Source organism: Microcaecilia unicolor, chromosome 2 (genome assembly GCF_901765095.1).
Source record: "Microcaecilia unicolor chromosome 2, aMicUni1.1, whole genome shotgun sequence".
Classification (NCBI taxonomy): domain Eukaryota; kingdom Metazoa; phylum Chordata; class Amphibia; order Gymnophiona; family Siphonopidae; genus Microcaecilia; species Microcaecilia unicolor.
Window position 1 is genome coordinate 318,387,012 of NC_044032.1, and position 23,662 is coordinate 318,410,673.

At 47.9% G+C, this 23,662-nt stretch overlaps 1 protein-coding gene across 1 annotated transcript in view; it reads right to left on the reverse strand.

The window, feature by feature from the left end:
• The window catches only part of ABCA1 (ATP binding cassette subfamily A member 1), a 706,841-nt gene extending 688,664 nt beyond the window's left edge, over positions 1-18,177 (reverse strand). Inside the window, 4 exon segments of the mRNA XM_030194329.1 lie at positions 10,249-10,394; positions 12,557-12,562; positions 17,166-17,169; positions 18,173-18,177. Of these exon segments, the coding sequence (XP_030050189.1) occupies positions 10,249-10,394; positions 12,557-12,562; positions 17,166-17,169; positions 18,173-18,175 (159 nt within the window). The 5' untranslated portion in view covers positions 18,176-18,177.
• Positions 18,178-23,662: the final 5,485 nt, after the last annotated feature.

The following is a 23,662-nucleotide window of genomic DNA, read 5'->3' on the forward strand; positions in this document are numbered from 1 at the left end:
AAGGATTGGGGAGAGAGGGAAACCAACAGAGGGAAGGATTGGGGAGAGAGGGAAACCAACAGAGGGAAGGATTGGTGAGAGAGGGAAACCAACAGAGGGAAGGATTGGTGAGAGAGGGAAACCAACAGAGGGAAGGATTGGGGAGAGAGAGGGAAACCAACAGAGGGAAGGATTGGGGAGAGAGAGGGAAACCAACAGAGGGAAGGATTGGGGAGAGAGGGAAACCAACAGAGGGAAGGATTGGGGAGAGAGAGGGAAACCAACAGAGGGAAGGATGGGGAGAGAGAGGGAAAAACAGATGGAAGGATTGGGGAGAGAGGGGGAAAACAGATGGAAGGATTGGGGAGAGGGGAAAAACAGATGGAAGGATGGGGAGAGAGAGGGAAAACACAGATGGAAGGATTGGGGAGAGAGGGAAAAACAGATGGAAGGATGGAGAGAGAGAGGGAAAACAGATGGAAGGATGGGGAGAGAGAGGGGGAAACCAACAGAGGGAAGGATTGGGGAGAGAGAGGGAAACCAACAGAGGGAAGGATTGGGGAGAGAGGGAAACCAACAGAGGGAAGGATGGGGAGAGAGAGGGAAAAACAGATGGAAGGATTGGGGAAAAACAGATGGAAGGATGGGGAGAGAGAGGGAAAACACAGATGGAAGGATTGGGGAGAGAGGGAAAAACAGATGGAAGGGTGGGGAGAGAGAGGGAAAACAGATGGAAGGATGGGGAGAGAAAGAGGGAAGACGCTGGATGGAAGAATGTAGAAAGAAATAGGGGAGACACTGGAAGGATGGGGAGAGAAAGCAGAGCTGCTGGATGGAAAAGGGGAATAGAGAAAGACTGGAGAATAAGAGGAAGGGGCATGGGGAGAACAAGGGTGAGGAAAAGATGAAAAGCCACAGGTAGATGAAGGAAATTAAAGAATGGATAGTAAGAATGAATTAAAAATATTGAAGAAAGCAAAGAAAAAGGAGACAAAAATGACAAATGGCACAGAAGAGTTAAGCGAAAACAAAGGAAAGCAGAATCACAGACTGGGACCAATATGGAAAGAAAAACAGTCACCAGACAACAAAGGTAGAAAAAAATCATTTTATTTTCATTTTAGTGTTTGTAATATATCCAATTTGAGAATTTACATTGGCTGTCTTATTTTGCACTGGGTATACTGGAGCTGTAAGAGCTTACAGAGATTATTTATCATGAAAAAAAATCACGTTATTCTTTTCTCCTATAGTACTATAATATTTTCAATGATGTCTGTTTATATGCGCCATGGCTGGTATAGGGGGTGTGGTTAATGTGGGTGTGGCTATCATAGGGGTGGAGCCATATGTGGTGACCCCGCCCATAATGAGTACCGGCACCTTTTTTTCTACAAAAAAAGCACTGCATTTACCCAGTCTATATTTGGATAATCAAAGTCACCCATTATTATCTTTTTGTTTGCGTCTCTGATTTCTTTTATCATTTCTGCGTCTACCTACTCATCCTGGCGAGGCGGACGGTAGTACACTCCTATCACCGTCCTTTTCCCTTTTATACATGGAATTTCAACCCACAATGATTCAAAGGTGTGATTTGTTGTTATGACCTGGTAAATGTGAGCCCTTGTGCCCCGACTGAGCATGGCGAAGATGGAGTGACACCGTACTCGGTCAGGCAGCCAGACAACCCCTAGCTTCACCTGGGAAGCGACCGCCGTTCCCTGAGAGTTGAGCCCTCAGGTGCGGGCAGCCACCAGGACTTCTGGAAATGGTGGGGTTGAACGGCCACCGACCCGACAGGTGGGGAGAAAACACAGTCCAGGAACAAAGGGGTCAGTAGTGCAGCGAGTAATCAGGAAACAGTCCAAGGTCTGGGGAGGCAGCAACACAACGCGAAGTCAAGAAGCAATCCAAGGTCTGGTACACAGGAAACACTGGAACAAGGTAGCCGTCGAGGAACATGGGACGAGAACCACGACCTCTATGCAGCAGAAGCAGAAGCAACGAAGGACTGGAGGCAGGGCTTTAAATAGTGTAGGAATCAGGCTCAAACATTTGCAGCTGATCCAAGATGGCTGCCCCCATCAGACAAGAAGCCCTACGCCCAAATATGGGCTTCCTTCCTGCAGCTGCCCATCCCAAGATGGCCGACCTAACCTGGAGATACCACATCCAAGATGGCCCACTATCTGCGCAGCCCTGGAGCCAGGTGAGGAACGTAACAGTATCCCCCCGGAAGCCTTCCCCTTCTCCCTGGCCCGGGCCGAGTAGGATGAAGAGCATGAAACTCCCGGACCAGGTCTGGAGCATGAACATTAGTGGCTGGCTCCCAGGAGTTGTCTTCAGGGCCGAAGTGCTTCCAGGACAAGAGGTAGAATAGCTTTCCTCCCCACAGATTCGAGTACAGGATGTGATCTACCTCGTACTCGGGATCTGGGTCACTCTCAGGCACGACTACCCTCTTGGGTTCAGGATGCCACTTGGACCTGCGGGAGGGTTTCAAGAGCGACACATGGAAAGCATTGTGCACCCGGAGTTGGCTGGGTAGGTGCAACTGGTAAGTCACTGCTCCTACCCTGGAGCGCACGGCAAAGGGTCCAATGAACCGGGGGAGCAAACTTCAGAGAAGGGAGCCTCAACTTCAGGTATCGGGTACTCAACCATACCTTCTTTCCCGGCAGGAACGTGGGAGCTGCTTGTCTCTGGCCTTGACCGCTGCCCGTCTCAGCTGCTCTTGGACCTTATTCCAGGCATCCTGAAGCACACGAACTGTACCTGAGGTGGAACCTCCGTGGGGGAAATGGGCAGAGGTAGGCGCGGGTGGCGTCCTTAGATGGTGTTGAATGGGGTAGTCCGTGAGGCTGAATGCAGACTGTTGTTATAGGCGAACTCCACCCGGGGCAGTAGGGCTGCCCAGTCATCCTGGCGCTGATTTGAGTAAGCCTGGAGGAACGCCTTCACCATCTGGCTGACCAGCTCCACCATACCGTTGGTCTGTGGGTGGTAGGCAGATGAGAATAGTGTAGTTACCCCGAAAGCTGAACACAAGGCTCTCCAGAAAAGCGAGGTGAACTGTGAGCCTCGGTCGCTAATGATCCTCAGTGGTAGTCCATGGAGCCGGAAGATGTGGGTGATGAAGCTAGCGGCTAGGTTAGCAGCAGTGCGTAAGGACTTAATAGGAACGAAGTGGGCCATCTTGGAAAACCGGTCAATCATCACCCAGATGACTGTGTTGCCCTGCGAAGACGGCATGTCCATGATAAAGTCCATGGACAAGTCCTCTCATGGTTGCTGTGGTGCCGGCATGGGTTGCATAAGACCCCACTGCTTTTGATGGGAACTCTTAGTTCGGGCGCACACCGGACAGGTGGACACATATAGCCGAACATCCTGCGACATCCGAGGCCACCAATAGGACCAGGAGATGAGATGGAGGGTCTTGTGAAACCCGATATGTCCGGCGAACTCGTAAGCATGCCCCCAGCGGAGCACCTTCCTACGGAGACCCACTGGCACCGCCTTTTGGCACGCGGCGCCGGCCCCGGGCATGGAGGGAATACAGGCTGGATTCAGCATCGGGTAGGGTTCTTCCTGGTCCTCGGGAACCTCGAAACTGCGGGAGAGGGCATCCGCCTGGAAGTTCTTCTCCCCCGGCCTGAAGATCAGACGGAAGTCAAACCGGGCAAAGAACAGCGACCGCCGTGCCTGGCGAGGATTCAGTCTGGTGGCATTCTGTAGGTACAGTAGATTCTTGTGATCAGTTATTACAGTCACTGGATGTGCAGCTCCCTCTAACAAGTATCGCCACTCCTCAAAGGCCAACTTAAGCGCCAGCAGCTCCCGATCCCCTACAGTATAGTTCCACTCCGCGGGGGTGAACTTGCGAGAAAATAAAAAACAGGGATGTTTCTTCCCGGCTGCCGTTGTCTGGGAGAACACTGCCCCTACTCCCAAGGAGGATGCGTCCACCTCCACCAGGAAAGGCTGAGTTGGATCAGGACTGCGGAGTACCGGGGCAGAAAGGAAGGCCTTCTTCAGGGTGTTGAACGCCGTGAATGCCTCCGGCGTCCAATTCCTCGTATCAGCGCCCTTCCTCATGAGGGCCGTCAGCGGAGCTGTGATAATGGAGTAGTTTTGGATGAACTGCCGGTAGTAGTTCGCGAACCCCAGGAACCTCTGCAAGGCCCGCAGACCCTGGGGAGCTGGCCAGTCTCAAATCGCCGTCACCTTACCCGGATCCATCTGTAAGCCGGTGGAAGAAACGATATACCCCAGGAAAGGCAGACTCTGTTGATGGAACGCACACTTCTCCAACTTGGCATACAGCCGATGCTCTCAAAGGCGCTGGAGCACTGTGCGGACATGGGTAACGTGCTGTGGCAGAGAAGTGGAAAAAATCAGAATATCATCCAGATAGACGATCACGGAGGAGTAGAGCAGGTCCTGAAAAATGAAATTCACAAAGTTCTGGAAGACTGCCGGGTCACTGCAGAGGCCGAACGGCATTACCCGGTATTCGAAGTGCCCTTCATGGGTATTAAAGGCCATCTTCCACTCATCTCCCTTCCAGATCCGCACCAGGTTGTAGGCCCCACGTAGATCCAACTTGGTGAATATCTTGGCCCCTTGAAGCCGGTCAAATAGTTCTGGAATGAGTGGAAGTGGATACCGGTTCTTGATGGTAATTTTATTCAACCCCCGGTAGTCAATGCACGGGCGGAGCGACCCATCCTTCTTCGAGACAAAAAAGAAACCGACCCCAGCCGGAGAACTGGAGGCTTGGATGAACTCCTTGTGAAGGTTTTCTTGGATGTAGTTCCTCACGGCTCGAGACTCTACCCGAGATAAGGTGTACAGCATCCTCCGGGCGGATTAGTTCCTGGCAGCAAGTCAATGGCGCAGTCGAAAGACCGAGGAGGCAGCGTGTCCGCTGCCCGGGCACTGAACACATCATGGAAATCCTGATAGTCTTTGGGCAGCCTGGGCAACTCCTGTGGGGTTGGAAGCTGAGATGAGCAGAGCGGCAGGAGCGGTTTGACTGGCTCGAGACAGTGCTGGCCACATCGCGAACCCCATTGCCCGATCTCTCTGGTGGACCAGTCGATCACTGGGGCGTGTAGACGAAGCCAGGGCAGGCCAAGGATCACTGGGTGAATGGCTCGGGTGAGCACCAGGAACTGGATCTTCTCCTGATGTAATGCCCCCACCTGCATACACAGGGGCGAGGAGATCCGGGTGACGGTTCGAGGAAGGCTATCCCCCTGGATAGAGGTAACCCAAAGCTCTGGTTGGCAGGGCACGGTGGCACCACCTAGCTGTGACAGGAACCCAGCGGCAATGAAATTCCCTCCTGCCCCTGAGTCTAGTAAGGCCCTCGTATAGACCTGGAAACCTTCTCCTTGGAGCAGTACCAGAACAGAGAGAAAATGGTCGGGAAGAACAGACAGCTGGCCCAGAGCCACCCCCTTCATAGGTCTTGGGCCGGAGCGTTTCCCAACCTCCCAGGCTTTTTTGGGCAGGTGCCCGAGAGATGGCCGGCCTCCCCACAGTACAAGCATAGATGCTTTCGGAGACGATGGGCCCTCTCCTCCTTCGACAGGTGATGCCGCCCCATGACCATGGGTTCCTCCTTGGTTCCTTCCGAACCCTCCTCGAGGGACCTAGGCGTCTCTGAGTGACGGGACCGACCTCTGGCTCTCTGCCCCACTGGCTGCATGGCCTCCTCCTGGGCTCGCTCCTGGAACCAGATATCGATTCTCGTGCATAGTGCAATAAGGGCGTCCAAAGCACTACTACTACTTAACATTTCTAGAGCGCTACTAGGGTTACGCAGCGCTGTACAATTTAACAAAGAAGGACGGTCCCTGCTCAGATGAGCTTACAATCTAAGTAGCGGGAATCTCTCTGCCGGCCAACTCATCCTTTATTTGACCGTCCAAACCTGAGCTCCGTGGCCAAGGTGCGGAATCGGACGGCATACGCCCCGACCGACCCGGAGCCCTGCTGGATCCGCAGCAGCTCCCCCGAGGCAGAAGAAGGCTGGCCAGGCACGTCAAAGACCATCCGGAACTGCCGCAAGAACTCCTCTAGGTTCATCAGAACCAGACTCCGCTGTTCCCACAGCGGGGACGCCCAAGCCAGCACGGCCTCAGACAGCAGGGAGATGATGTAGGTTACTTTTATTTTGTCAGATGGGAAGGCCTCCGGTTGCAGCTCAAACAGAATTTGACACTGGTTAAGGAACCCTCGGCATGCTGTCGGAGTCCCGTCGAAGCGCGGCGGCTCAGGGAGACGCAACCGTGCAGCGGGCACCTCCACCCTAGGGACAGAAGGCCCACAGATGCCTGCAGCTGGAACGCTGGTAGCTATGCTGGACAAGTGCGTTAATTGAGCCTGCTGCTGGTGCAATACCTGAGCCAGGTTGGAAAGCTCGGTTTTGTCTGGCGAGCTCATGGCTTCGGCTTCCTGTTATAACCTGGTAAATGTGAGCCCTTGTGGCCCAACTGAGCACGGCGAAGATGGAGTGACACCGTACTCAGTCAGGCAGCCAGACAACCCCTAGCTTCACCTGGGAAGCGACCGCCGTTCCTTGAGAGTTGAGCCCTCAGGTGCGGGCAGCCACCAGGACTTCTGGAAACGGCGGGGTTGCACGGCCCCCGACCCGACAGGCGGGGAGAAAACACAGTCCAGGAACAAAGGGGTCAGTAGTGCAGTGAGTAATCAGGAAACAGTCCGAGGTGTGGGCAGGCAGCAACACAACGCGAAGTCAAGAAGCAATCCAAGGTCTGGTACACAGGAAACACTGGAACAAAGTAGCCGTCGAGGAACATGGGACGAGAACCTCGACCTCTATGCAGCAGAAGCAACGAAGGACTGGAGGCAGGGCTTTAAATAGTGTAGGAATCAGGCTCAAACATGTGCAGCTGATCCAAGATGGCTGCCCCCATCAGCAGAGAAGCCCTACGCCCAAATATGGGCTTCCTTCCTGCAGCTGCCCCTCCAAGATGGCTGCCACAACCTGAGATGCCCATCCCAAGATGGCCGACCTATCCTGGAGATACCACATCCAAGATGGCCGACTATCTCTGCCGGACCGTGATTCGTCGGCGAATCGGCCGCGCAGGCCTGACGCCAGGTGAGGAACGTAACATTTGTGTCCTGCTGAATTTGTAATCTATCTGAGTCAAGGCTCTCGTTAATATACTCTACCCCTCCACCAGTCCAGTCCACCCTATCACTACGATATACTTTGTACCCCGGTATGACAGTGTCCCACTGGTTATCCTCCTTCCACCAGGTCTCAGTAATACCTATTACATCCAATTTTTCATTTAGTGCAATATACTCCAACTCTCCCATCTTATTTCTTAGACTCCTAGCATTTGCATGTAGACATTTCAGAGTATGTTTGTTGTTCCTATTTGCATGATGCTTAGTACTTGACACTAATGATTTGCCATCTTTTGTCTGATCTTTGGTTGTATTTAAGGGCACCTGGCCTACCACGGTCTTCTTCTCTGTTTGTGAGGTATCCTTGCAAGATACCTTATCCCGAACCATGCTCTTTTGAGCGACTGTCGGCCTTCCCCCCATTTCTAGTTTAAAAGCTGCTCTATCTCCATTTTAAATGCCGATCCTAGCAGCCTGGTCCCACCCTGGTTAAGGTGGAGCCCATCCTTTCGGAATAGGTTCCCCCTTCCCCAGAATGTTGCCCAGTTCCTAACAAATCTAAAACCCTCCTCCCTGCACCATCGTCTCATCCATGCATTGAGACTCCGGAGCTCTGCCTGTCTCTTTGGCCCTGCACATGGAACAGGTAGCATTTCAGAAAATGCTACCCTAGAGGATCTGGATTTGAGCTTTCTACCTAAGAGCCTAAATTTGGCTTCCAGAACCTCTCTCCCACATTTTCCTACGTCATTGGTACCCACATGTATCAAGACAGCTGACTCCTCCCTAGCACTATCTAAAATCCTATCTAGGTGACGCATGAGGTCCGCCACCTTCTCACCAGGCAGGCAAGTCACCAGGCGATCCTCACGTCCACCAGCCACCCAGCTATCTATATGCCTAATAATCAAATCACCAACTACAACGGCTGTCCTAACCTTTCCCCCCTGGGCAGCACTTGGAGACATATCCTCGGTGCAAGAGGATAGTACATCCCCTGGTGGGCAGGTCCTGGCTACAGGAGTACTTCCTACTTCACCAGGGTGATGCTTTCCTTTTAGGAGACCTCCCTCCTCCAAGGTAGCACAAGGGCTACCAGACTGAAGGAGGGACTTCTCTACAACATCCCTGTAGGTCTCCTCTATGTACCTCTCTGTCTCCCTCAGCTCCACCAAGTCTGCTACTCTAGCCTCAAGAGAATGGACACGTTCATTAAGAGCTAGGAGCTCTTTGCATCGGGCACACACATATGACATCTCACCAACTGGGAGATAATCATACATGCGACACTCAACGCAAGAGACTGGATAGCACCCCTCTTGCTGCTGGACTGCTGACTCCATCTTAGTGTTTTTGAGTTTTTCAATAATGTAAAACTTGCTACAGAATTAAGGATATTAGCCTAATATAAAAGTGTATTTTAGTTTATATAGTATATAGTATGATTTATTTAGTGTTTCCTTCTTAGATGGTAATGAAATGTATTTAAAACTCTGTAAGTGAACTCCTTGCTTGTTACCCTAATTACAATAACTGACTATAATTAAAGAGTTGTCCTAGGGGTGGGTGGGTGTAGAGAGTAGAGAGTAGTAGAGAGGTTAGATAATAGTTTTTGGAATGATACCTTAGAGGAAAGATTGAACGAGTTCCAGGAACTCAGTATCATATAAAGTATGCGTGGCTGATGTAAATGTGGCTTGGAGAGTATCTGTTTTGATAACAAAAAAGGTAGCTAGGACATCAGAATCCAGAAAAGATGTAGTAGAGTTGGAGTTGTCAGCTTCCTCAAAACAGACCTTTTTCCTAGGTGGTGGTTCTATTGTATTTAAGCACAAATCTGCCCTACTGTTTCCCCACTTCCCTCTATCTTCTGGACCCAGCCTGAAGAGTATTCTCATTTCTCCTTGCCCTTTGCCCTGGAAGCTCACATTTAAAGTATGGAGAAAATAGCACAGTAAAGGACAGCACAATAAAGACTAAAATGCTCCATCCCATCTGCCCACTTGAGATTCATTCAAGTGGGTATATAAAATATCTTATACAACACAGCACTACCCCCCCCCCCCCTTTATTATATGTCCTTTCAGCCATAATGTATTCTCATGACTTTTTACCACAAAGGAAGTGCAGTAGCAGATAACTCCACTCCTAGATTGAATCCTAACCCTGTCTCCTCAAAGCCCAAACATGTTAAACACTAGACTATTTGATCAGTCCAAAGGGACAAAGGCTATCTAGATATCTTCCAGGGCTAAATAAAAATGATAAGCTCACATCAGGAAGAAGGATTGCTACAATCACGTAGTTTGCCTTTTAATACTGTGAAACACATGATCTGTACCTAGAAGGAACAGAACTACTTCACTGTCTCTCCTCTTACTTCATTCAGCAAGATGCTATCCCCAAGATACCTGCAAGGCATACCCCAGATTTTTGGAAATAAGCATCCTTCTTCACTACAGAGTTTTATGAGACATAAAATATAGTTTTACCATTCTTTGTCTCTCACAATTAATAGCAGAATCCATTAAAGAACCAGGACAAGACTCCCCAGTGATGGATCATTTTGCTTTAGTACTTTGAATAGCACTTACTCATATGTAAACATAAATCAGTTATTGCCATTGTAAGAGAAAGTCTTCAACAGCCTCTTTGCCTACTGCCTTAAACAATCCAGATTTTATTTCTCCTCTGAACTTGGTGCCAGGCAAATGCAAGAATTACAGCTGCAGATTAAAATACAGCATGCACAGTTTACAAGGGTTTGCAGATCTGTGCTTCAGAGTACCTTCCTTTCTACTTCTGGATGCCAGAAGCAAGAGACTACAGCAAACATCTTAGAGGGGGCAATCAAAAAGTAAATAACCACACATTCCCTTCCCCCAAGATACACAGCCTCAATCCTGCCTTTTTATGTCTTTTAATTTTGAGTTTTTCTGCAAAGACCATCAAACAGTGTTGGGGCAGCATGCTACCCTAAAAAGAATGCCTCTGTCAATCATCTGAACTACCCCAAGCTCTGATCAATTGTTCTTACATTCAAACAATGAACCCAAAAGTGCCAAGGTATAGAATCATGTAGAAAAGCAATCTTACAGTCTGCCTTCGCCGAAACGTAAAGTTCTTCCATAGCAGCAATCCCAGCTGTGTCCAGAAGGCCATTGTCTTCCAGGAGGCACAGACAGTTTCACCTGTGCAGCAGCAAGAGCAGCAGCCACAGGGATACCGTGGTTGCTCATTAACTAAGAGGGGGGGAAAAAAAAGAGATAAAAATTTAGAACCGTCATCAATTCAAAGAGAAAAAACTAAGTGCATTACCTTGAAACAGAAATATATATATATATATATATATACTAGTAAAAAAAAAAGCCTGTTTCTGAAAGAAATGAAACTGGCGCTAGCAAGGTTGTCCTCTAATGGCAATTATGTTTTTAAGGGAACTGTTAGAAGAGAGTATGTGTGAGAGTGAGTATGTGTGAGACAGTGAATGAGTATGTGTCAGAGAGTATGTGTAAGAGAGAAAGAGTGTGTGTCAGAGAGAGAGTGTGTGATTGAGAGACAGAATGTATGTGTCTGTCTGTCTGTGTGAGTGAGTGAGTGAGAGAGTGTAGTGTGTGTCCAGCGTGTGCACCAATTATGCTCTCTCCCCTGCATTCATCCATATGCAGCAAACGTCCTCTGCGCCCTGCCCCCTTCGTCCATCCTACTACTACTATTTAACATTTCTAGAGCGCTACAAAGTGTACGCAGTGCTGTACAAACACAGAAGAAAGACAGTCCCTGCTCAAAGAGCTTACAATCTAATAGACAAAAAGTAAAGCATTTAAATTTAAAATATTTAAGCAGTCAAGCACAAGAGAACAGTCACAGAAGGACAGAAGATGTTGAAGGGTGGTCAGTGTGATTAGGTGTAACTCTGGTTGGAGTAGTGGGAGAAGGTGATAGAAGAATAGAAATGGGTGAGGTAAAGTAATGAGTGGGTTGATAGGGAGGTTATATAAGACATGTCACTCTAGGGGTGGGTGGGTAGGATTAAGTCTAAAGCAGGAGAAGGTATTCTCTGCAGCCTATCTGTGAGATGGAAAATGCTCTCTGAAGCTGCTGCTATAAGTTGTTAGTTTTCTCTCCCTGAAAGAGATCCAAGCCACACCCACGAAGTTCAAACTGTCAGTGGGGAGGGTGAGGGGAGGAAATGGCAGTGCTTGATGAAAAAGAGAGCTCAGTTTGATAGGAGATATACTATAGGATGTCATTCTGAGGCCAGGCTAAGTCTAAAGCAGGAGAAGGTATTCTCTGCAGCCTATCTGTGAGATGGAAAATGCTGTCTGAAGCTGCATCCATGTGCAGAATCTCTCCCCTGCCCCCTCCATCCATCGTGGTGCAGCAATTCTCCTCTGTCCCTTGCCCTCCCCCTACCTGTGCATCAACGCTGCATTCTCCCATGGCCTCTCCTCCATCCACCCATATCCAGGGCCCCCCTCCCTCCATCTCTTTCCCCTCTGAGTCCCAGGCCCCCTCCCTACCTCTCTCTCTCTGTGCCCTCCGAGTTCCAGGATCCCCTCTCCCCTCCCCTTAGAGTTCCAGGACTCCCTCCCCTTAGAGTTCCAGGATCCCCTCCCTCCCCTTAGAGTTCCAGGACGACCCCCCCTCCCCAAACCTTCAACTTGCCGGACGCCCCCCCCCCCTCCGACTTCCATGCCCCCACGACTCCCTCCCTCTCTCTGCCCTCCAAGCATGACCTGTCCTCCAGCAGCCCCTTGCCTTCCTAAGTGCTGCCTGTATTTTAAAAATTCTTATCTTGGGGTGTGGCGTCCACAGTGAAGGCGAGCGGTGCTTCACACTGCCTTCGCAAGTGTCTCAGCTCTGCCTCTGTTCCCACCCTCATTTCCTGTTTTTGGAAGGGCGGGACCAGAGGCAGAGCTGAGACACTTGCGAAGGCAGTGTGAAGCGCCGCTCACCTTCACTGTGGACGCCGCACCCCAAAGTAAGAATTTTTAAAATACAGCCAGCACTTAGGAAGGCGAGGGGCTGCCGGAGGACAGGTCGTGCTTGGAGGGCAGAGAGAGAGCGGGAGGGAGGCGCGGGGGCTGGCAACTATACAGAGTTCCCTCGAGGGCGGGGCGATTACATACCCTACACGACTTCACTGCCATGCTGCCAAGCTTCTCTACTGACCGAATCAGCTTGGCTAGTGGCTTGAGGTAGAAATTGAATAGAATAGGTGACAGTATCGATCCTTGTGGCACCTCACAAGTCAGTGCCCATGGAGGTGATGAGGTGCTACTGAGATCCTTGTGGCACCTCACAAGTCAGTACCCATGGTGGTGATGAGGTACTCCTGAACACTATGGACTGTTGCCTGTCAGATAGGATATGAACCAGGCAAGTACTCTTCCACTGATACCTGTTTCTGCCAGTCGTGCTAACACAATATCATGATCCACAGTGTCAAAAGCTGATGAGAAATCTAGCAGTACTAACACCGAGGCAAATCCCCTGTCTCGGTTTCTGTGAGGATCATCTAGTAGGGATATAAGGACTGTTTCTGTTCCAGGTCTGAATCCAGATTGACGTGTATCTAGCCAGTTTCTCTCTTCTAGCCTATCACTGAGTTGATCACAGACTGTTTGTTCTTTAAGTTTCCCTAAAAATGGGATGTTGGATACTGGCCTATAACTTTGAAGTTTATCCTGGTCAAGGTTGTTCTTCTTTAGCAAAGGGTGCACCACTGCCATTTTTAATGCTGTTGGTAGTTGCCCATTAGAAAGAGAGGCGTTCACGATTTTTGTGGCACCTTCTATGAGGCCCCTGCTTGCCTTCTGCACTATCTTTGATGGGCAGGGGTCGAGGGAGCAGGTAGTTGGTGGGAGGTTTCTTAGGATTTTGTCAAGGCTCTCCTCTGTTATTTGGTTAAAAGTGTCCCATATGTCTGTGTCAAGAGGTGGGCGAAATTAGCTAATTGGAGACTGGGTGGGACTGCCTGTAGATCCAGGCATAGACTTAATTTTGTTGGCAAACTATGCAGCAAAATCATTGCAGTTCAGTTGTGAATGGGCAGGCTGGTTCTGTTGTAGGGGTCTCAGCAGGCTGTTTACTATGCTGAAACAGGTACTTGGTTGAATTGGCAGCCTGTTCGATGCATTGAGAGATATATTGTACTTTGTGCATGAAAGAAAAGCATGACTTGGGGATGATCATATCTAATGATCTTAAGGTGGTCAAACAGGTAGAAAATGTGATGGCAAAAGTCAGGATACCTGGGTGCACAGAGAGAGGAATGGCCATTAGGAAAAGGGAAGTGATAGTACCTACAGAGGATCTCTGGTGAGATATCATTTGGATTACTGTGTACAGTTATAGAGATCAAACTTTCAGAAGGATGTAAACACTACTACTACTACTACTTAACATTTCTAGAGCGCTACTAGGGTTACGCAGCGCTGTACAAATTAACAAAGAAGGACGGTCCCTGCTCAAAGGAGCTTACAATCTATATAACGAAATGTCAAGTTGGGGCAGTCTAGATTTCCTGAGTAGAGGTGTAGTGGTTAGGTGCCGAAGGCGACATTGAAGAGGTGGGCTTTAAGCAGTGATTTGAAGATGGGCAGGGAGGGGGCCTGGCGTATGGGCTCGGGGAGTTTGTTCCACGCATGGGGTGATGCGAGGCAGAAAGGGCGGAGCCTGGAGTTGGCGGTGGTGGAGAAGGGTACTAAAAGGAGAGATTTGTCTTGAGAGCAGAGGTTACGGGTAGGAACGTAAGGGGAGATGAGGGTTGAGAGGTAAGGAGGGGCTGCAGATCGAGTGCATTTGTAGGTTAGTAGCAGAAGCTTAAACTGAATGCGGTACCTGATCGGAAGCCAATGAAGTGACTTGAGGAGAGGGGTGATATGAGTGTATCGGTTCAGGCGGAAGATAAGAGGTGCAGCAGAGTTCTGAACGGACTGAAGGGGGGATAGGTGGCTAAGTGGGAGACCAGTGAGGAGTAGGTTGCAGTAGTCAAGGCGAGAGGTAGTGAGAGAGTGGATGAGAGCTCGGGTGGTGTGCTCAGAGAGGAAAGGGCGAATTTTGCTAATGTTATAGAGGAAGAAGCGACAGGTCTTGGCTATCTGCTGCATATGTGCAGAGAAGGAGAGGGAGGAGTCGAAGATGATACCGAGGTTGCGGGCAGATGAGACGGGGATGATGAGGGTGTTATCAACCGAGATAGAGAGTGGAGGTAGAGGAGAAGTGGGTTTGGGTGGGAAGACAAGAAGTTCGGTCTTGGCCATGTTCAGTTTCAGGTGGCGGTTGGACATCCAGGCAGCAATGTCGGATAAGCAGGCCGATACTTTGGCCTGGGTTTCCGCAGTGATGTCTGGTGTGGAGAGATAAAGCTGGGTGTCGTCAGCATAAAGATGATAGTGGAAGCCATGAGACGAGATCAAGGAGCCCAGGGAAGAGGTGTAGATTGAGAAAAGAAGGGGTCCAAGGACAGAACCCTGAGGGACTCCAACAGAGAGCGGGATAGGGGTGGAGGAAGAACCTTGAGAGTGTACTCTGAAGGTACGATGGGAGAGATAAGAGGAGAACCAGGAGAGGACAGAGCCCTGGAACCCAAAAGAGGACAGTGTGTCGAGAAGTAAGTTGTGATTGACAGTGTCAAAAGCGGCGGAAAGGTCGAGGAGAATGAGGATGGAGTAATGACCTTTGGATTTGGCGAGGAACAGGTCATTGCAGACTTTGGATAATGCCTTTTCTGTCAAGTGTAGTGGGCGAAAGCCAGATTGAAGCAGATCGAGGATGGCATGAGAGGCGAGAAAATCAAGGCAACAGCTGTGAACGGCGCGTTCAAGTATTTTGGAGAGGAAGGATAGGAGGGAAATGGGGCGGTAGTTGGAGGGACAGGTAGGGTCAGGTGAAGGTTTTTTGAGGAGAGGTGTGACTACAGCATGCTTGAAAGTGTCAGGGACAGTTCAGTGGAGAGAGAGAGGTTGAGGATATGACAGATGGGGTGGGGGGGGGGTGATAAACAGAGTCACTCCAGAAGGTGGCTATGAAAATGGTCAAGCAGTCTTCTTCATAAAGCATAGAGGACACACTTGTAGATCTCAATATTTATACTTTGAAGAAAATTGGAGAGACAATATGATGCGGAGGTGCATTTTCGATATGACTTCTAAGTCCGACTTTGGACATTTTGCTCAAAACATCCAGAATCCAAATAGCAAATATAACCATTTTCAAAACAACAAAATGTCTATCTTTTTTTTTACCTTTTATTTATAGAATTTTAAATTATAATCAAACAGAAAAGTTACCTGGTTTCCATTATATAATCTATAAAATCTGAAATTTTATATTAAAGAAAACCAAAAAATATAAAGAAATTATTTCAAATCCACAGTTAGGATTCAAAGTGTTACATATATGGATATTTAAATCATTTATCTAGAAAAATAAAGCAGGAATTTGCTGAGTCTGATTCCCAAAAGGTACCAGTAAATTATTACACAGAGCTATTTCCACCCCTCCCGGTAGACCCCTTAGCAGTTAGAAATGCGGTGAGTTGAGGGGGATCAAAAAAAACATACTTATTCATCTGATATTTAACAACGCACTTGCAAGGATATCTTAGAAAAAATGTCACCCCCAAATGAAGTACCCCTGGCTTCATCATAAGAAATTGTTGTCTGCGCTTCTGAGTGTCTTTAGTCACATCAGGGAAAACATGAATTTTCAGTCCAAGAAAACTTTTTTCCCTATTCTGAAAAAAATAGTCTCATTAACCAGTTTTTATCTGGAGTTAATGCCACAATTGCAATCAAAGTCGATGGTATAACCGTTTCACTGTCAGAAGCTTCCAGAATCTCTGAAACATCAACTTCTTGGATTTGATTCTCTTTTGTTTTTGTTGGCAGATAATATATTTGAGAAAACGGGGGGATGGCCTCTTCGGCCACTCCCAATATATCTCTTATGTATTTCCTTAACATATCTCTTGGAGAAGTAACGTGGAGGGGAATAATCGAATGGCGCCGGCGAAATACATGGCCGGCGATGTATTTTGGCGGTGCCGCAAACAGCTGGCCAGACCCGTATTTTCGAAAAAGATAGCTGGCCATCTTTTGTTTCGATAATACGGTTCCGGCCAGCCAAATGCTTTGGATTTGGCCAGGGTTTGAGATGGCCTGCGTCGTTTTTTAGCGATAATGGAAAGTTATGTTGGCCATCTCAAACCCTGGCCAAATTCAAGACATTTGGCCATGGGAGGAGCCAGCATTTTTAGTGCACTGGCCCCCCTGACATGCCAGGACACCAACCGGGCTCCCTAGGGGTCACTGCGGTGGACTTCAGAAAAGCTCCCACGTGCATAGCTCCCTTACTTTGGGAGCTGAGCCCCCCAACTCCCCCCCAAATCCACTACCAACAAATCGGGAGATAGCCGCCCTTCTCCCAATGCCGGCCAAATCGGTATAATCGAAAGCCGATTTTAGCCGGCTTCAACTGCTTTCCGTCGTGGGGATGGCGAAAGTTCAAGGGGGCGTGTTGGCAGGGTAGCGAAGGCGGGACGGGGGTGTGGTTAAGAGATAGCCGCCCTCGGCCAATAATGGAAAAAAGAAGGGCGGCCCTGAGGAGCATTTGGTCGATTTTACTTGGTCCATTTTTTTTCACAACCAAGCATGAAACAGGTGCCCGAACTGACCAGATGACCACAGAAGGGAATCAGGGATGACCTCCCCTGACTTCTCCAGTGGTCACTAACCACCTCCCAACCCGAAAAAAACAACTTCAAAAACTTTTGTCTTTTTTTTTTTTTAGAATATGTCCTTTGCTATGCCTCCGTCCCTGCGACAGCAGTTGAAGAAGTCCTTCTCTGTGAGGGAGACGTCCAAAATGTTTCTGTGAGAACAGCTGTGCCTTTGACACCCTTTTTATTTATTTATTTATTTAGATTTTGGATCACAAGTAGCAGCAGGGGGATTTGAACTGGCCACCTCTAGATTGCAAGACCAGTGCTCTAACCACTAGGCCACTCCTCTGCTCCCTTGAAATTTGGCCATCCCTGTGTGTGTGTGCGGGGGGGCAGTATGCAGGCCCCTGGGGGGGGAGGTATGTATGTGTCAGCGGAGGCATAACGAAGGCGTGGAGTCCTTCTTTCAAACATTTTGGACGTCCTCAACTGCCCCCCACAGGGATGGCCAAATTTCAAGGGAGTGGAGTGGAGGAGTGGCCTAGTGGTTAGAGCACTGGTCTTACAATCTAGAGGTGGCTGGTTCAAATTCCACTGCTGCTACTTGTGATCCAAAATCCAAATAAATAAATAAAAAGGGTGTCAGAGGCATAGCAAAGGCATGGCTGTCCTCACAGAAACATTTTGTATGTCCTCAACTGCCATTGCAGGGAAGGACGTCCCCAACTGCTGTAGCTTCCCGTCCTTAGGAAGGAAATCGTGTGCAAATGAGCTAATAGCGAGCAGTTCATTTGCATGCAATTTTCTTCAGGCATGCCCATTCCTTTCCAGATCGGTAAGGGAAGGGCTTTTTACATTCAGTTAGTGGGACCAGTGCACTACAAATGCTGGCTCCTCCCACGACCAAATGCCTTGGATTTGGCCGGTTTTGAGATGGCCGGCCTCGGTTTCCATTATCGGCGAGAACCGATGCCGGCTATCTGAAACCCAGCGATCTCAAAATTTATGTCGAGATTTGGCCAGCCCCAACCGTATTATCAAAAAAAAAGATGGCCGGCCATCTTTTTCGAAAATACGGTTGGCTCCACAAATTTGCGTTCGGTTATGCCCCTCTAAGTCTCCTTCAGTCCGAATTCCTCCGGTTGATTGCATCGCCTCCCGTCTCTCTTCTCCTGTTCCACTTGTGGGCTTCGGGATAGAGGACGCCAACCGAGCAGTGCTACAGCCAGAGGGTTGAGGGGGAGGAGCTCTTATATCAGGGCTGAGCGAAAGCTCTAGCCCTGGGAATGCTGCGGGGTCTTCATCCACCCCAGAACGGACCAATGGGCTATTCCCCGACACCTCTGGCACCATGTTTCTCTGAAAAAAAGTTTGTATTGTGGCGGGTTAGGGGAAAGGTTTTGCCGCTGAGGAGCGGTGGAGGAGGGCCGGCCCCTTCTTTTCGGCATCGCCAAAAACTAGGTACGTCAGACTCCAGCAGCGGCCATCTTGAATCCTCCATGTTTATCTTTTTTTTTTTTAATGGGCACATGCTAGACATTTTTGTGCTCTGTGCATTTATCTTTTTGGCTCATTAAAAAAAAAAAGTCCGAATGCAAAACGCACAAAATGAAGCAATTGGGATGTGGGAGGAGCCAGTATTCTTAGTAGACTGGCCACACAGCCATCCCAGGAGAGCAATGGGGAGGGCACTGCTGTGGACTTTATATAAAAGCTCCAAGGTACACATTTCACTGTTGCTCCCTTATAATGTACGAGGAGCCCTCCAAAAAAACTACTGTACCCAACTGTGCACCACTATAATAGCTCTTATGGGTGAAGGGGTCTCATCTGCCCGCAACCTCGGAGTCATCTTCGACTCCTCCCTCTCCTTCTCTGCGCATATCCAGCAGACAGCCAAGACCTGTCGCTTCTTTCTCTATAACATCAGCAAAATTCACCCTTTCCTCTATGAGCACACCACCCGTACTCTCATCCACTCTCTCATTACCTCTCTCCTTGACTACTGCAACCTACTCCTCACTGGTCTCCCACTTAACCATCTATCCCCCCTTTAATCCATTCAGAACTCTGCTGCGCGTCTTATCTTCAGCCTAGACCGATATGCTCATATCACCCCTCTCCTCAAGTCACTTCACTGGCTACCGATCAGGTACCGCATACAATTCAAGCTTCTCTTATTAACCTACAAATGCACTCAATCTGCAGTCCCTCATTACCTCTCAACCCTCATCTCCCCGTAAACTCCTACCCTTAACCTCCGCTCACAGGACAAATCCCTCCTCTCAGTACCCTTCTCCACCACTGCCAACTCCAGGCTCCACCCTTTCTGCCTCGCCTCACCCTATGCGTGGAATAAACTCCCTGAGCCCATACGCCAAGCCCCCTCCCTACCCATCTTCAAATCCTTGCTCAAAGCAAACCTCTTCAATGTCGCTTTCGGCACCTAACCATTATTCATCTATTCAGGAAATCTAGACTGCCTCAATTTGATTTGACTGCACTTTTTTGTCCTTTAGATTGTAAGCTCCTTCGAGCAAGGACTGTCCTCTGTGTTAAATTGTACAGCGCTGTGTAACCCTGGTAGCGCTGTATAAATGTTAAGTAGTAGTAGTAGTAAGGGGTCACCCATATGTGGGTAGAGTAGTTTTTGGTGAGTTTTGGAGGGCTGACACATTCCACCACAAGTGTTAACAGAGTGGGATATGAGGCTGAGTGCCTTTCTCCATAGTGCACTGCACTGACCACTAGGCTATTCCAGGGACCTGCTTGCTGCTCTAATAGGACTGGCTATAACATCTGAGGATGTCATAGAGGCAGGTATGTAATGTTTCTTTTACATCTTTGGGGGGTGGAAGGGTGTCAGTGACCACTGGGGGAGTAAGAGGAGGTCATTCCTTTATTCTTCCAGTTGTCATCTGGTCACTTAGGGCACTTTTTTGTGGTTTAGTTGTTATTACAACAGGTCTACCTCACAACAACTTAGTTTTAGTCCTGGACGTTTTCGTTTTGTTCCATTATGACTGAAAAACATCAAGGTCTTGAACACCCAAATCCCACCCTTAACATGCCTCCAACATGCCCCATTGAGTCTGAATGCACTGCAGATGAACAGCATAGAAAAACATCTGGAAATGGGTTTTGAAAATAACGATTTGGACGTTTTGGAAAGAAAAACGTCCAAATGCCACTTTTTAAACATTTTTCTGTTTCAAAAATGAGCCCCATAGAAATTTTAATACCTCTGTGGTATAAATGCATTACACACAGACCTCAATTGAAAGAAAGTTCAGGGGGGGGGGGCGCTAGAGGACGCCTGACAAGATGGCAGCATATGCACAGTGCTCTCTCCCATATAGAAAGAAAATCGTTCTATATCCTGGCTGTATCGTTATTTTAAAAAATGTCAACTACAACCTACACTTAGCAGTATGCCATTCTCCAAATCGGCAGCTCAAGATCCAGTTTCGACTCCACTATCAGGCTCGAAAAGGCTCAAAAGTGATCTCATGAGCCCAGAAAAGATGGTGCCAACAAAAGCTCCACTACACTCCAGTGACACAGTAATGGAGGAACTAAAGAGTCTGCGGGATTTAACTATGCGACATTTTGAGAAAACTTGTGAGTTAAGCACAGAAATTAATACTTTCACCTCATCTATGAATGACTTTAAATTGGGACTAGAAACAACAGAATCCAACCTTCAACAGACCTCCTCAGATCTCACAGAGTATCGTAAATCATCAGAGGCTCGATTTGCACAACTGGAGGCTTCTATAGAAGACTTTTCGAGCAGAAGCCATCAGAACAATATCCATATATTGGGAATACGAGAAGGAGATGAAGGAACTAATACCATTCAATTCCTTGAAAATTGGCTTCCACTTGCTTTAAAAATTCAATTTGAGAAACCATTAGAAATTGAGCGTGCTCACCGTACACTGGAAACCTGAGGCCTGAAATGAAGTCCCCACACCCAATAGTGGCCAAGATTCTTCGATTCACTCAGACTCTTCAAATTCTTATAGCAGCTCGCCATACTCCTCTCCTGCTAAATGGTCAAAAAGTTCTCATTGTCGCTGATCTAGCCAAAACTACTGCTTTTAAACGGAAACAATTTCTCTCTATGAGTCCTAAGTTAAAAGATATTGGCGCAAAATATGGTTTGCATTACCTGGCGAAAATGATTGTTACCTTCAACAATCACACTCACACGTTCCAAGATCCAGCAGATCAACAATTCATCGATCAACAACTGAATACTGGTATGGATGGATGGATGAATAATTTTATATTCAGAAATTGTGTGAATATCCGTGATTGTCACTACTGGTGCCAAACACGGAACTCATTGTACATGAATCACAATCATTACCGCCATCAAGTGAATTTGTGAATTACAATTGCCTATAATCATGCTTGAAGGAGACACCAGTCAGCGCCAAATAAAAATAAAAATAGAACTCTTATTGTCTTGAGGCAAAATGCTAGCAAGGTTGAATAATTTAATAGGTTTTCTCTATATTCAACACTCTGATTCATCTTTAATGTGCTATCCATTATATTCTCTTCCTATTATATATTGCTAACATGGTCAGATCATTTGACTGGGAATTGCAATCACATCCATGCTCAAAAAATGTTGCCAAACCCGGATTTCATCTTCCTACGGCTTCGATATCACCTCCGATAGAAGGATATATGGATTACAAATAATAACAATCTACTGGAACTTCCTCCTAGAAGAGTCACAACTTGGCACCAATAGAGGACGTGGAGGGGCATAATTGAACAAAAACGTCTATCTCCATGGGCGTTTATCTCCGAGAACGGGTCCGTGAAGGGGCGGACCGAACCATATTTTCGAAAAAAATAGACGTCCATGTTTTATTCGACAATTTGTGAGCTGGGCGTTTTTGTTTTTCAGTGATAATGAAAAATGAAAGCGCCCAGCTCAAAAACGAATAAATCCAACGCATTTGTTCGTGGGAGGGGCCAGGATTCGTAGTGCACTGGTCCCCCTCACATGCCAGGACACCAACCGGGCACCCTAGGGGGCACTTTTACAAAAACAAAAAAAAAAGGTAAAAGAGCTCCCAGGTGCATAGCACCCTTCCCTTGTGTGTTGAGCCCCCCCCAAATCCCCCTCAAAACCCACTGCCCACAAGTCTACACCATTACTATAGCCCTAAGGGGTGAAGGGGAGCACCTACATGTGGGTACAGTGGGTTTGGGGGGTTTGGACGACTAAGCATTAAGCAGCACAATTGTAACAGGTGGGGGGGGGATGGGCCTGAGTCCACCTGCCTGAAGTCCACTGCACCCCCTAACAACTGCTCCAGGGACCTGCATACTGCTGCCAGGGAGGTGGGTATGACATTTGAGGGTGAAAATAAAAAGTTGTGAAACATCATGTTTTGTGGTGGGAGGGGGTTAGTGACCACTGGGGAGTCAGGGGAGGTCATCCCCGATTCCCTCTGGTGGTAATCTGGTCATTTAGGGCACTTTTTGGGGCCTTATTCGTGAAAAAACAGGGTCCAGGAAAAGTGCCCTAAATTCTAGCTACAAACGCATACTTTTTTTCCATTATCGGCGAAAGGCGCCCATCTCTCCTCGGCCGATAACCACGCCCCAGTTCCACCTTCGCCACGCCTCCAACACGCCCCCGTCAACTTTGTACGCTTCCGCGATGGAGTGCAGTTGAAAACGTCCAAAATCGGCTTTCCATTATACCGATTTATTCGTTTTTGTGAGATAAACGTCTATCTCCCGATTTGGGTCGAAATCTAAGCGTTTTTCTCTTTCAATTATAAGGTGGTTACTGTCCTAAGTTCAATCACCAAAAAAGTTGAACAATTTATATGATAACTTATTCATCTTTTCTACTATATTAGTCTGCATATCCTATCATCTTAATAACTTGGGAATTACAAATAAATTTGTGATCAACAGTAATGGCACCGGACATGGATTTCATCTCTGATTCATCTTGAGTATTGCCTTCGATAGGTAAAATTGTGGATTACAAATACCAGCAATTCAACGATACTCACTCTTGAAAGAGTCACATTTTATGTTATATACTTCTCCCATTGTATAATGTTTTTGAGTATTACACACTTCTCTTATTGCATAATGTTTTTGAATACTCTCTCCTTTACCAAATTATTTCTCAGTTCTTAAATCGACTAAAATGATAGCAGGGATGGGATGACTTTCCTATGAAGAAAGACTAAGGAGGCTAGGGCTTTTCAGCTTGGAGAAGAGACGGCTGAGGGGAGACATGATAGAGGTATATAAAATAATGAGTGGAATGGAACATGTGGATGTGAAGTGTCTGTTCACGCTTTCCAAAAATACTAGGACTAGGGGGCATGCGATGAAACTACAGTGTAGTAAATTTAAAACAAATCAGAGAAAATGTTTCTTCACCCAACGCGTAATTAAACTCTGGAATTCATTGCCGGAGAACGTGGTGAAGGCGGTCAGCTTAGCAGAGTTTAAAACGGGGTTAGACTGTTTCCTAAAGGACAAGTCCATAAAGCACTACTAAATGGACTTGGGAAAAATCCACAATTCCAGGACTAACATGTATAGAATGTTTGTACGTTTGGGAAGCTTGCCAGGTGCCCTTGGCCTGGATTGGCCGCTGTCATGGACAGGATGCTGGGCTCGATGGACCCTTGGTCTTTCCCAGTGTGGCATTACTTATGTACTTAGAGGTTGGTAGATGGCTTTAGCTAATTTTCTCCAGGTTGTGTCATAAGTTTTTAAGGGGGATTGAAGCTTTGCTTGGGCAGTCTCTGTCTTCATTCACACCCCCTTCTTTTCATATTTCTT